This window comes from Rattus norvegicus, chromosome 3, assembly GCF_036323735.1.
Source record: "Rattus norvegicus strain BN/NHsdMcwi chromosome 3, GRCr8, whole genome shotgun sequence".
Taxonomy (NCBI): Eukaryota; Metazoa; Chordata; class Mammalia; order Rodentia; family Muridae; genus Rattus; species Rattus norvegicus.
Window position 1 is genome coordinate 126,840,352 of NC_086021.1, and position 12,815 is coordinate 126,853,166.

General features: G+C 40.0%; 1 protein-coding gene across 2 annotated transcripts in view; it reads right to left on the reverse strand.

Moving 5' to 3' along the window:
• Ino80 (INO80 complex ATPase subunit) overlaps positions 1–12,815 on the reverse strand; it is a 97,253-nt gene that overhangs the window by 18,072 nt on the left and 66,366 nt on the right. For both annotated transcript variants that reach the window (NM_001261404.2, XM_039104549.2), the window contains 2 exons: positions 12,575–12,702; positions 8,356–8,450 (listed from right to left, as the gene is read on the reverse strand). In NM_001261404.2, coding sequence (NP_001248333.1) covers positions 8,356–8,450; positions 12,575–12,702 — 223 coding nt within the window. The remainder of the gene's footprint in view (positions 1–8,355; positions 8,451–12,574; positions 12,703–12,815) is intronic.

The following is a 12,815-nucleotide window of genomic DNA, read 5'->3' on the forward strand; positions in this document are numbered from 1 at the left end:
AACCAATAAAAGTAGAAACATGGAGCAGATATTATAGAAAAATGTCATTATAGAAACAGACCTTGAGCTATACAATATTATATGCATATTGTTTGTTTTGTCTTTCTTGTGGTACTCCTGAGCACCAAACCCAGGAAACTGTACATGTTTGGCAAGCAGTCTACCTCTGAGCTACAATTTCAGCTCAATACCTTTCTCTCCTCTCTTGAGACACTTTCTTGTATCTTTGGCTAGTCTAGAACTTAGTACGAAGCTGAGGATGACACTGGATTTTTGGTCCTCTAATTTCCATCATCCAAGTGCTCAGATTATAGGGACATACTGCTAAGCCTAGTATACCCACATTAGCTGTTCTTCCTCCTCCTCTGCCTCATTAGGAGACCTGGTTTTAACTTTGTAACAATGGCTAGCCTGGAATTTGCTATGTAAGACCAGGTTGGCTTTGTATTCATAGAGATTTCCCTGCCTGCCTCTGAATGCTGGGAATTAAAGGAGGTAAGCACCAATGTGCCCAGCCTGGTTTTGGTTGTTTCTGTTTATGTATTTGTGTATGTGTGTATGTACATGTGCCCGCATGTAGGCACCACATTATGCACTGTGTTCTTCTATCCCTTTTCTCCGTATTTTGTGAAGCAGGCTTCCTCAGTGAACTTGAAGTGCATGGACTGGCTAATAAGCAGCAGGGATGCTCTTATCCCTGGTTTCCCAGCACTGGGATTATAGGCAAGTGCTTTCATACCAGGATATGAACTCAGGCTCTCATATTACTAACTGAACAAGCTCCCAGCCTCCCAGTAGCCCCATTTTTAATATTTTCTTAGGACAAGATCTCTTTATGTAGAGCAGGCTATCCTCAAACTCAAAGTTCTGTTTGCCTCTGACTCCTCTGAGTGCTGGGACTGAAGATGCACACCTTTAAGATAGTCCTATTTAAAAATTATTATTAAGAGTGAGAGAATGGGGATGGGGACAAAAAAAAAGAGTGAGAGTGAGAAAGTGTGTGTGTGTATATAAATGTATATATATGATGTATACATGTATCACATGCATGTGTGTGTAAAGGTCAGAGGATGACTTTTGCTCACTTTGCCCTAGGTTTCAGAGAATGAGCTCGGGTGATCAGACACACTTGGCAGGGGCCACTTCACCAGCCTTCAATTTTTAACTAGTCAAAGCATTACTAAATTATGCAGAGGTAAATAAATCAGAAGAGAAATATTATTCATTCATTCTCTCTCTCTCTCTCTCTCTCTCTCTCTCTCTCTCTCTCTCTCTCTCTCTCTCTCTGGTGCAGGGTTGCATACACATGAGCGTACAGGATCATGTGTACCATGTCAATGAATAAGGGTCAGAGGACAGTTTTCAGGGGTTGAAGTTCTGGTTGTTAGTCTTGGCAAAACAAAAGCTTTTATCTTCTGAGCTATCTAGTAGCCACCAAAGCATTCACTTTAAGATGACACAACTCAGAAAAATAAGCATCTATTGGGAATTCAACCTGTGATGACTTCAGTACCCTAAACTAATTTAGGACTAATCCATGAAAGATCTTGAGACTGGACTTAATTTTGGATAAGGCCACTGGGCCCTAATATAGAAACAATTCGGTATTTTGATTCCTCTTACATTCTAAGTCCTTTTAAAGAATTATAAAGCAGCACATGCTATATCATTCACTAGGCAACAAAGTATTTGACAAATAAAAAAGGTCTTTTCATTGAAAGTTTATAAACTAAGAGGTGTCAACTGTAGCCTAGTGCTTGCAAACCCACCTCAGGTTACATTCCAGAACAATTGCAACAATCTATAAAACAGGTTATATATTAGAAAAACATGAAGATCCCATAAGTCAAGTTGCTAATTTCTTCCTATACATAGTAGTGAAAAGCACGAATAGAGATCCAGTAGATATGGCTTTCTTCAAACTGCAATCTACACTCATATTTTTCTAAAGAAAAATTTTATTTTATGTGTATTGGTGGTTTGTTTGCATATATGTTTGCACACAAAAAGAGGGCATCTGGTCACATGGGACCATGGTTATAGATGGCAGTTAGCTAAGTGGGTGCTAGGACAGACCCTGGACCTCTGAAAGAATAGCCAGTGCTATTAACAATGGAACCATCTTTCTAGCTCCAATAACTATCTTTGGTTATGAGGTTAGTAGACTCACCTGGACTGCATTTAAGAAAGTGAGCGAGAGAAAGAACGAACAGCTACAGACCAGTCTAGTTCACTGACATAAAGGAGAGCATAAATGTGAAATTTCAGATACAAAAGCACTGAATCACAATTAAAATGAGCTTTAATCCATGGGTTTCAGTAAAAAGGTGTGGTGACACATACCTGAAACAGAAGGATCTCTGTGAGTTTAATGCTAGCCTGGTCTACAAAGCAAGTTCCAGGCCAGCTAGAGCAACACAGTCAAGACAGTCTCTATCACCACCCTGGTACCCCAAACCCCTAAAAGAAAACAAATAAGAACAGCCCACTGACATGAGAGCTCTTACCCCTTTAGGCTGTTCTTCTTTGATAAACTAATCTGACTTCTGAAACTGTTTCCTAGACTACATTGTTAAAACGAGTAACTGATAACATATTCACAGACATGACTCTAAGTGAAGAAACTTGAAATAAGCACTGGGTTAACCACTAAGTTAGATAGGCCCATTATGTGCACTTAGAAAACCTGACTTTCCTAGAGGTACACCACAGACATCAAAGTATATCTAGGGGGCCCTAGTTTGTCAAGGTTCAAAAGCTCTGCATTCCCAAAAAAGTTTTACCAGTTTATCCTTGAATTTTACTTTATTACCTTTTTCATAATTAATTAATTAATTTTGGGAGGGACAGTGTCTTGGTATATTTATTTATTTATTTATTTTTTTGGTTTTTTTTTTTTTCGGAGCTGGGGACCGAACCCAGGGCCTTGCGCTTCCTAGGCAAGCGCTCTACCACTGAGCTAAATCCCCAGCCCTGTCTTGGTATATTTATAAAGAAAGAATGCACTTGCTGGGTGGGGCATGGGTCATGCCTTTAATCCCAGCACTGGGGGTGGGGTGGGGGGGGTGGGCTCAGAGGCAGATGAATCTCTGAGAGTTTGGGGACAGCCTGGTCTACACAGTGAGTTACAGAACAGCCAGAACTACAAAACCCTGTAAACCAAGGGAATAGAGAGAGAAAATATACTTGCAGTTGTGGTAGTGCAGGCCTTTAATCCTAGCACTAAGGAAGCAGAAGGAGGTAGGGTTTTGGGAGTTAGGGCCAGCCTGGTCTACATAATGAGTTCTAAGCCAGTTAAGGCTACATAATAAGACCCTGTCTTTAAAAAAAAAAAAAAGGAAAAGAAAGAATTACACTTCTAAGACATGTATTTCAGAGATGGAAGGACCGTTAGAAGCTCAATAGCTCATTTTCCTTATTTGATGTAGGTTCTTACTATGTAGCCCAGGGTGGCCTTAGACTCTGATTAATACTCTTGCCTCAGTCTTCTGAGCACTGGGATTACAGTTGTGGCCACTGTGCCAGTCTTTCTATTTTCCTATTTACTGTGATTCATCATCTGTTTCAGTATTGCAGAATTTTACTTAACTTTTAGCATCATTTTTATGACTAAAATACAAAAGAAATAACAACAGTAAAAACTGAGGCACTTTCTAGTTTATAAGCATATTTCCCAAGGATACAGAAATGTAAATGGAAACCTGTGATCTTACAGATCTTGAGACAACAATAATAACAATAACAACAACAACAACAACAATAATAAAGTTTTCAAATAAAAATTGACTAAGGAGCTGAGTGGTGCTGGTGAATACCTTAAATCCAAGCACTCAGGAGGCAGAGGCAAGAGCTTGAGGACAACTGGTCTACAGAATGAGTTCCAGGACAGTCATTACAGAGACACCCTGTCTTGAAAAACAACAAACAAAACAAAAAGATGGGTTTTTAGGGCCCAGCTGATGTGGAAAGAATGCCTTACCGTTTCACTTGAGCACTGAGGCTGCCTTGGTTCCATATAACTTCCTCCCCTGTCCTGATGCCTATGTGATATCTGCCAAATGCTTTGGGCTTTTAGCTGGTAATGCCCTAACAAGTCTAGTATCTGAATCCCAAGGGAAAGTAACTGAGTATGTGACAGGAAGTCCAGCGGAAGGAAGCTGGGAAGGCTAAGAAAAAAAGAGCAGTGGAAAGACTACACACTGCTCATGGAGGTCTGAAGATGTGAGACCTATATGCAATAAACATTTGTAAACAGGACCCCCCCACACACACAGAAAAATTCACACATACCCTTAAGTAATATAAGTAAAATAAATTAACACAAAAACTTAGCAATACAAGTGTAGGATAAAATTTCCTTGACTATATCTTACTCTGGCGCCCAGACTGGTCTCAAGATTGCCTTGGGAGCCGCTGCTTCCAAATGCAAGAATTGTAAGCATCATGAACAGCTCGAGTGAAGATGCTTCTTTTGATATCAATTATGTACGGAAAATCTGGGTACAATTAATGTAATTTAACCACAGAAAATAAGGATTATACAAATCTTGAGTTGTAATCATCAAAGAAGTTAGTTTCACTCTAGACTATATTGTCTATTTACCTACAACCGTACTTGGACTTAATACAGTTAGAGATACAAGTCAATGTTTTAAAAGTTCTGATTAGACAAAACAAAATTCTAGAAGGCAACAGTGTAGTTTGAATGCCCTCTAGGGGCTGGAGAGAACTCACACTCCCTGTTTGCTGGCTGCTGGAGTGTCTATGGATCTATGAACCAACGTTGCAGGGACACGCCTTGGCCTCATTCTCACTCTCTTTAAATGTGCACTCATTCTAAGTCCCCTTTGCACCAAAATACTCAACCAGTGTGAGACATGAGTGGATGGGAGCAAAGACTTCTCCAATAAAGGAAAAGGCACAGTGTCAATATGTAGAAAACAAACAACACAAAACTCACCTACAATTACCCCCACCCCACCCCCACAGCCCCGTTAGGGCTACCCTAACAGCTCAGATAACTAGGGTAGAAGGAGATGAGTGGGGAGCCATCTGTTAAAGGTCAAGGGGCAGAAGGAAGGCAGGCATAGGGCAACTCATCATAGAGCAAAGACCTTGTGAATGGCTCCTAGGATAACATACTGGTCACATGTTCTGAGCACTGCCAGGACATCCTGGCCAAATAGTCTTTAGTCTCAGTGAGACTTTTTCCTGGAAGGATCCCTCATAAATAAGTCTTGTATGAAGGGAATGTAAATGGCTTTTTATAGGCACTCTTGTTTACTCTGGCTGACCTTTGAGCCACAGGGCTTTTGAGTTGAAACTACATTTTTTTCTTTTGATGTCTTTCACTAATAATAATGAAAATATTTGGTGAGGCATGCCTTTTGTTTTTTGTTGTTGTTTTTTTTTTTCCTTTTCTTCGGAGCTGGGGACCAAACCCAGGGCCTTGCGCTTGCTAGGTAAGCGCTCTACCACTGAGCTAAATCCCCAACCCCATGCCTTTTGTTTTGAAAACCACCTGTCTTTTTCTCTATTTTAAGATGTCATTCAGACTTACAGGTTGAGAACTATCTTATGTGATAGTTCCCTTTGAAGCCACAGGAGGGTACTGGAACCCCTGGAACTGGAGTTAAGGTCAGTTAAGGTCACATGTCAGTGCTGGAAACTGAACCCAGATCCTCTGTAAGAACAGTATGTGCTTTAACAGGCTTCAGCCCCAACAGGAATGTTTTCAAAACTACTGGCACTACTGGGCTTGCTCAATTAACTCTTCTAAGTTCATTAGGAGATTAGCTGAGAATGATGGTTCATGCCTGTAATTCCAATACTCGAGAGGCTGAGGCAGGACAATTACTGGACTTGAGCTGCATATCAAGATGCTGCTAACAACAACAACAACAACAACAACAACAACAACAACAACAACAACAAAAACTAACACTGAAAAAAAAATGGCTGAAGAGATGGCTGGGTAGCCTGAGGAGAAGGAAGTCCCTACCATCCACCTGAAGATCAGGGGACAGTGACACACCTCTGTAATCCCAGTATCCTTACACAGGTAGGTCCCAGGGCTTGCTGGCCAACTGAGTACCTAAGAGCAAACTCCTGGTTCCTGGGAAGACACCTAACATTGACCTGTGGCCTCCACACCTCTCTCTTCCTCCTTCCCAATCTCCCTATTCCCCCAACCAGGTCAGCTAGAAAGCTATAAACTCAGTCACCAGATTTCAAAATTTTAGAGATCTGGGGGTAATTTAGGATAGAGTGAGAGATCCTGCTTTAACAAGAGGATCTGCCACTCAAAGAGCCTGGGTTATATGAGAACTTGACTCAAGAAAGCAAACAAACAAGTAAAACAATAAATAAACAAAATAAAAGAAAGTAATAAATACAAATAGCTAGATATTTCATTCTCTTCTCAAGTATTAAAAAGATAAATACTAACCAGACATATAACTAAAGTCCAGAGTAGTTCTTTTTCACACTGTAAAATCAAGATTATTTCCCTTAAAATCTTTTCTCAATTTTTAAAAATGAGGCTAGCCTTAAAATGGGCATGGTGACACACATTTTTACTCCCAGCACTCAGGAGGCAGAGGCAGGTGGATCTCTATGAGTTCGAGGTCGGCCTAGTCTACAGAGTGAGTTCCAGGACAGCCAGGACTGTTATTTACAGAACAAAATGCAACAAAATGAATGTGGTTACCCTACATGTAAGTCTGTGTACCAGTGTATGCAGAATCCAGAAAAGGGTCTCAGATACCTTGGGACTGGATTTAGTGGGACAGGACTTAGAAGGCCACTGTCTGGGTGCCAAGAACCCAACCCAGGTCCTCTGGAAGAGCAGGAAGTGCTTAAATTCTGTGCTATGTCTCAAGCCTTTTATCGATTTTTTTTTCAATTCTCCAAATGTAAGTAGGAACACTAAGAATGGGGTTTAACAGACCTGTCTGCAGAGGAATTTGGCTTTCTCTTTGAGGAGAGCAGTCATTGGAATCTGCTCAGCACAATGAGAAGCAGCACACAGAAAAGTAATGGTTCTTGTGAACTCCTAACACTTAATCATGTTGTATTTGGAATTTCATAGGCTCATAGCAGCTGGGAGAGAAAGTACTACTGAGAGCTATGAACAGAATAGATTGAAAGCTACTGCAATTGTCATAATGTTCTGTATCTACAATACTAGAAATCTCATAGGAAATAAACTATAGAAACAAACTAAAAATCAACCCTAAGCAAACTCTCAGATAATTCTCTTATTGTTGTAGCAGCAGTGCCTGTAATCCCAGCACTACAAAGGTGGTAGATATCAAGGCAGGGCATATCAAGAGTATAAGATCAACATAAACTACCTGTGACCCCATCTCTGTCCTCACCCTAAAAAATAAAACACCTTTACTTTCTAAAACAATAGGCCCTGATGAGTTGAGCGTGCGTGCGTGCGTGCGTGTGTGTGCATGTGTGTGTGTGCATGTGTGTGTGTGTGTGTGTGTATGTGTGGTCCCGCATGCCTATAAGTCTAGCACTCAGGAAGAACTAAAGAATAACTGCAAACTCAAAGCTAGCCTGGTCTGCAGAACTACTTCTAGGGCAGCCAGAGCTACATAGCCATATCTTGTTTTATATCGCTATTCTTTCTTTGGTCTGAATCACTGTATACAGATTTAGTCAACTCTTTGAATTGCAGGCACTAGCTAGATGTCTTGCTATTTAGCTACTTGTGGTAGTTTGAATAGAAATGGCCGTATAGACTCACGTATTTGAATGCTTGGCCCATGGGGAGTGGTACTAGGCCGTGTGGCCTTGTTGGAAGATGTGTGTCACTTTGGGGCTGAGTTTGAGGTCTCCTATATTCAAGTTAAGCCTAGTGTGACAGTGTCTTTCTACTCCCTGCAGATCATGATGTAGAATGCTCAGCTCTTCCTCCAACATCATATCTGCCTGCAGGTCACTACATTTCTTACCATGACAATATGTACTAAACCTCTGAAACTGTAAGCCAGTCCCAATTCCTTTATAAGAGTTGCCTTGGTCATGGTGTCTTGCCACAGCAATAGAAATCCTAAGACACTACTTTTGTTCAATCAGTGACCCTCCAGGTTTAGTCAGTCAGTAGAGAGCAATTTGGTGAAGAAAACATGTAGTGTCGCTATCTGACTTCCGCAAGGACATAGGAACACATATAGTAAACACACACACACACACACACACACACACACACACACACACACACACACACACACAGAGTAGCGATTCATTAATAGTTAAGATTATTGGCTTAAAAAAACCAACTCATCATTTAAAACCCTAGAGGAAAACTGAAAGAGTTTTTGTCATACAAATTGATATTACCTGGTCTGAAAGTCAGCAACCATGTCCCGTCTCTCTGAGATCTTAGATGAGCCATCCAGCCTCATGTAGGTATGTTTCCTGTATACCATATATTCCTGCCAACCAGGATAAAAGGACACAATAAACCTGATGCCAATCATTACGTTCTAATTCTCAAGCTTTTGGGCCACTTCATCCATACCAGACTCAAGTCACTATACACAGAATGGGGAGGAAATGGTGATACAAGTATAATTAAATGAGTTTATTGTTCCTGAAATTCAAGATCAACCTAGCATCTCAATTTCAACTAATCCAGTCCAGATTTCTAAGGGCTTTATAAAAACGATCTCCCCCAAATAAAACAATCCCCAAACTAAAATGGCTTTTCAGTCACTAAACAATTTTTCATAGGTATGAACACAATGAGTTTCTTTTCAGTATTTGGAAGGTGGTGGTAGGAGGAGGATCAGGAGTTTTAAGAACCACCTCAGCTACAGAGCAAACTCAATGGCAGCCTGTGCAACAGAAGAAGCAGGTAGTCTCAGTGTCCTCTTCTCAACCAACAGTACCAAGAGCCCCTCATCCTCTGGTTTCACACTCCATGTTACCAGTCTGTGTACAGTCAAGCAGATGTTGAAAATATGAAATGGGAAACAAGAAACTAATAAGGGTTCTACTTATGAGATCGGGCCTTACTATGTATCCCTGAAACTCTTGTGCAGACCAGAATGCCCCTGAACTTAAAGAGATCTACCTACCTGTGCAATGGTAGGATTGAAGGCTTGTATGTACCATACCAGGACAATTTATACTTTTTAGATAACTTTGGTATAGTTATTCATATTTTATTTTATTATTAGCTACCAGTATTCTCTTGATATAACTATCTTAGGTACGTACAGAAAAAAGTAGTATGTATGTCTCAGGTACTGGGGAGTCTTAGAATATATCTATTAATAACCGCAGCAAAGGTAAACTGGAGGTTCAAATCTACTTTTCTCTACTGAAAAAGCCAGGCCTTGTGGCACAGCTCTGTAATTCCAGCTACTTGGAAGGCTAAAGTAGGAGGGTAGGTCCAAGGCCTGCTTGGGATACTGAGTGACTAAGACCAGTCTAGGCTGCTCAATGACATGGTATTTTACAGTAAGAAATTGAAAAGATAACCAGGGTTGTAGTTAAGTGACTATTTCAATCCTCATTACTACAAAAACTAACCAAAATCAAGAGGCCAGTAGTAAGTTCTACATTTTGGAAATATTTATATTGGTTTCCTGTGGCACTAATGACCTTTGCCATAGTGTAACTTTCTCCAAAATAGACTATATAGTAGGACAAAAAGTAAGGCTCAACAAATAGAGAAAAACTGAAATAATTTTGTGTATAGTGTGTGATCACAATGGAGTAAGAACACAAGTCAGCAGCAAATAAAATCCCAGTGAATGTACAATATCAGGAGATTAAACAAACATTAATGAAGAATAAACAGGTTCTTTCAGGAAATCAAGATGACAACAAGATGACTGCAGAGTTGCCTCCAGTGAAGAGAACACACTGCTCTCGTAAGGATTTAAGTTTGGTCCTCTGTACCCACATAGAGAGGCTCACAATGATGGCCTGTAATTCCTGCCCTAAGGGATCGCACACTATCCTCTGGCCCCTTGGCAACTTTGTTCATATGTACAGACCCCTTTCCTCCACGTATACATAAAAATGAAAATATTTAGAACAATTTGACCCTGGAAAGTCAGTTACTTCCTCTTACAAAGGACATAAAATTCTCTGAATCAAATGGAAATAAAGGATCCACCAAAACAAAAACTTAATGCAAGTAGTCCTAAGAGGAAAGTTTATGTAGCTTTAAGTGCCTACATTAAGAAATCAGAGTTCTCTCAGAGAGATGTATCTTAGGACCCACAACCATCCTCAACTCCAGATCCAGGGGGATCCAAAGCCCTCTTGTTACCTCCTTGGGCACCTGGCATATACATACATGCATAGTCCCCCAAAAGAAAGACTTTTGCCACCTTTAGTAAGCTCATTGTGTATTGCTCTTTTAAAAAAAAAAAAAGAAAAAGGAAAAACTGTATGTGTGGTGTTTTCCTTGCATATATGTCTGTGAACTACATTTGTGGGATGGCAGTGTAGTGGTTGGATCTGAGAGAGTTGTGAGCTGCCATGTAGGTGCTGGGAATTGAACCTGCAGAAGAGCTGCCAGTGACATTAACAGCTGAGCCATTTCCTCTTTGTAATTCATAACAGCTGGCAGTCACTACTTCACCGTGACCTCCCCAAGTCCTCAGGATGAAGCAAGTAGCTCACAGGAACTAAGAGGAGCCTTACTGTAGATCGTACTTCCCTTGTCTTAGCTGTTGACATCACTTGGTCTGAGAGGAGGGTGGGAGGTACACCAGTCCATTTAGTTGGACTGCTATTAGAACCTTACTGTATGTAAGATTTACACCATCAGACATGGCTGAGGATATCACTTACTTAACATACATAAATAAAGCCCTAGGTTCCACTTTCTGAACTCTATGTTGGGAAATGTGAGACTGGCATGAACACCAATCAATCAAAACATATACACCAGCGGCTTAATCACCTCTCTTATGCTAGAACTTGTTAGGAGTTTCCTATCATTTATAAATATGTGATGTCATAAAACAAATCAGAAAGTTTGTCAAGTTAAAAATTAAAATCCAGGGGTTGGGGATTTGGCTCAGTGGCAGAGCGCTTGCCTAGGAAACGCAAGGCCCTAGGTTCGGTCCCCAGCTCCGAAAAAAAGAACCAAAAAAAAAAAAAAAAAAAAAAAAAAAAAAAAAAAAAAAAATTAAAATCCAAGCACTATATAAAATCTAGGACTTAAAGAGATAAAAATACTTCAGTTGTTGCTTATTTTATATATATATATATATATATATATATATATATACATATATATATATATATATATCTTTCTTGCTAAAATAAGTTGTCAAATTATTAAAAGGAACCTGCCTCCAATAGATAAACTCACTACAAAATCCACCTTCCAAAAAACAAACAAACAAAACCCCCAAAAACAAAAAAACAAAACAAACAAAACAAAAAAAAAAACCCCAAAAAACCCTCTAAGCTTCCCACCACTTTTTAAAATAATGTTTATAATTTGTGTTTGTGGGTGTGTATACGCGTGCATGCATAGATGTACCATGTGAAGGTCAGAAGACAATTTGTGCATTTTCAACCATGTGGGTTCTGGGGACTCAACGAACATCTTTAGACTTGGAGGCAAGTGTCCTTATCTGCTGAGTCATCTCAATGGCCCAACCTAACCTTTTATTGTATTCATTCCTTCTGTTATTACCAGGGTTCTTATCCCCTTATTCTTAGATAGAAATGGTCACGGTAATCGCTACTTAATTACTCCTTGAAGCAGCAGGCTGCAACATAGAACCTTTCACATATTAAACCCAAGTAAAAAATATGAGCTGTTTACATAGTTCTGATTACCAGATACCTTAGCCTCCTGCAGCTTTCCTATAAGAGACTTCTCTCTGTTGGCTTGTGATTATTTGTTCCTATTCTATTCTACGTCTATGATCTCTCCCCCTTCCACAAATAAGTCATTATTCAGACAAGAAAATAGAGAGAACCCAAACATGTAACTAACTAAACAAACAAACAAAAATATACCACAAAGTTGTCTTTGATGGCTAACAGTGGTGAACCATTGCTATACATTAACATTACTTCAGTTAACTTTAAATTTTAAATATACTAGTTAATTCTCAGACCTTATTCCAATGTCTGCAATATATAGTCAAGATGAGAACCATTACATTTAAGTCTGCTTGAAGAGCTGCTCCCTAGGTTTTTATATAAAAAACCGAATCCTCAATCCTGACTTCTATATAGAATTCAAGAAACTACCAAGCCTGGGAGCTGCTTTAAAATTGTGGAATTTCTTTTCTAGTAAAAAGTATTCTGGGGTTGGGGATTTAGCTCAGTGGTAGAGCACTTGCCTAGCAAGCCCAAGGCCCTGGGTTCGGTCCCCAGCTCCGGAAAAAAAAAAAAAAAAGTATTCTACTTCCCAGCTAGGGGAGAAATAGAAGTCCTCTGCATTATTAGGGGGTGGGGCACCTCTGCTCCTTCTATAGAATATAAAACCACAAAAAGCTGATATTAGTAGGGACACCAGATTCCTATCAAAATTAAATGTCAAAGACTCCTAGGTCCCCAAGGTTCCTTCTCCTACCTCCAGCAGGTCTATCATTCTGGTCATCTGAGAGTAGATAAGGACCCTATGTCCTTGAGACTTGAGCCGAGTCAACAGGATATCAAGGGCATACAGCTTTCCACTGTCAGTGATGAGGCTCTCCTTGCCTGGTGAGAAAAAAAAAGGGGGGGGGGGAGATGGAGGGAGGAAACTATTTAATTGAAGCGACAAATCACTCACTACAAAGTTGTATGCAGCCAGAATTTCTATTATCAGGATT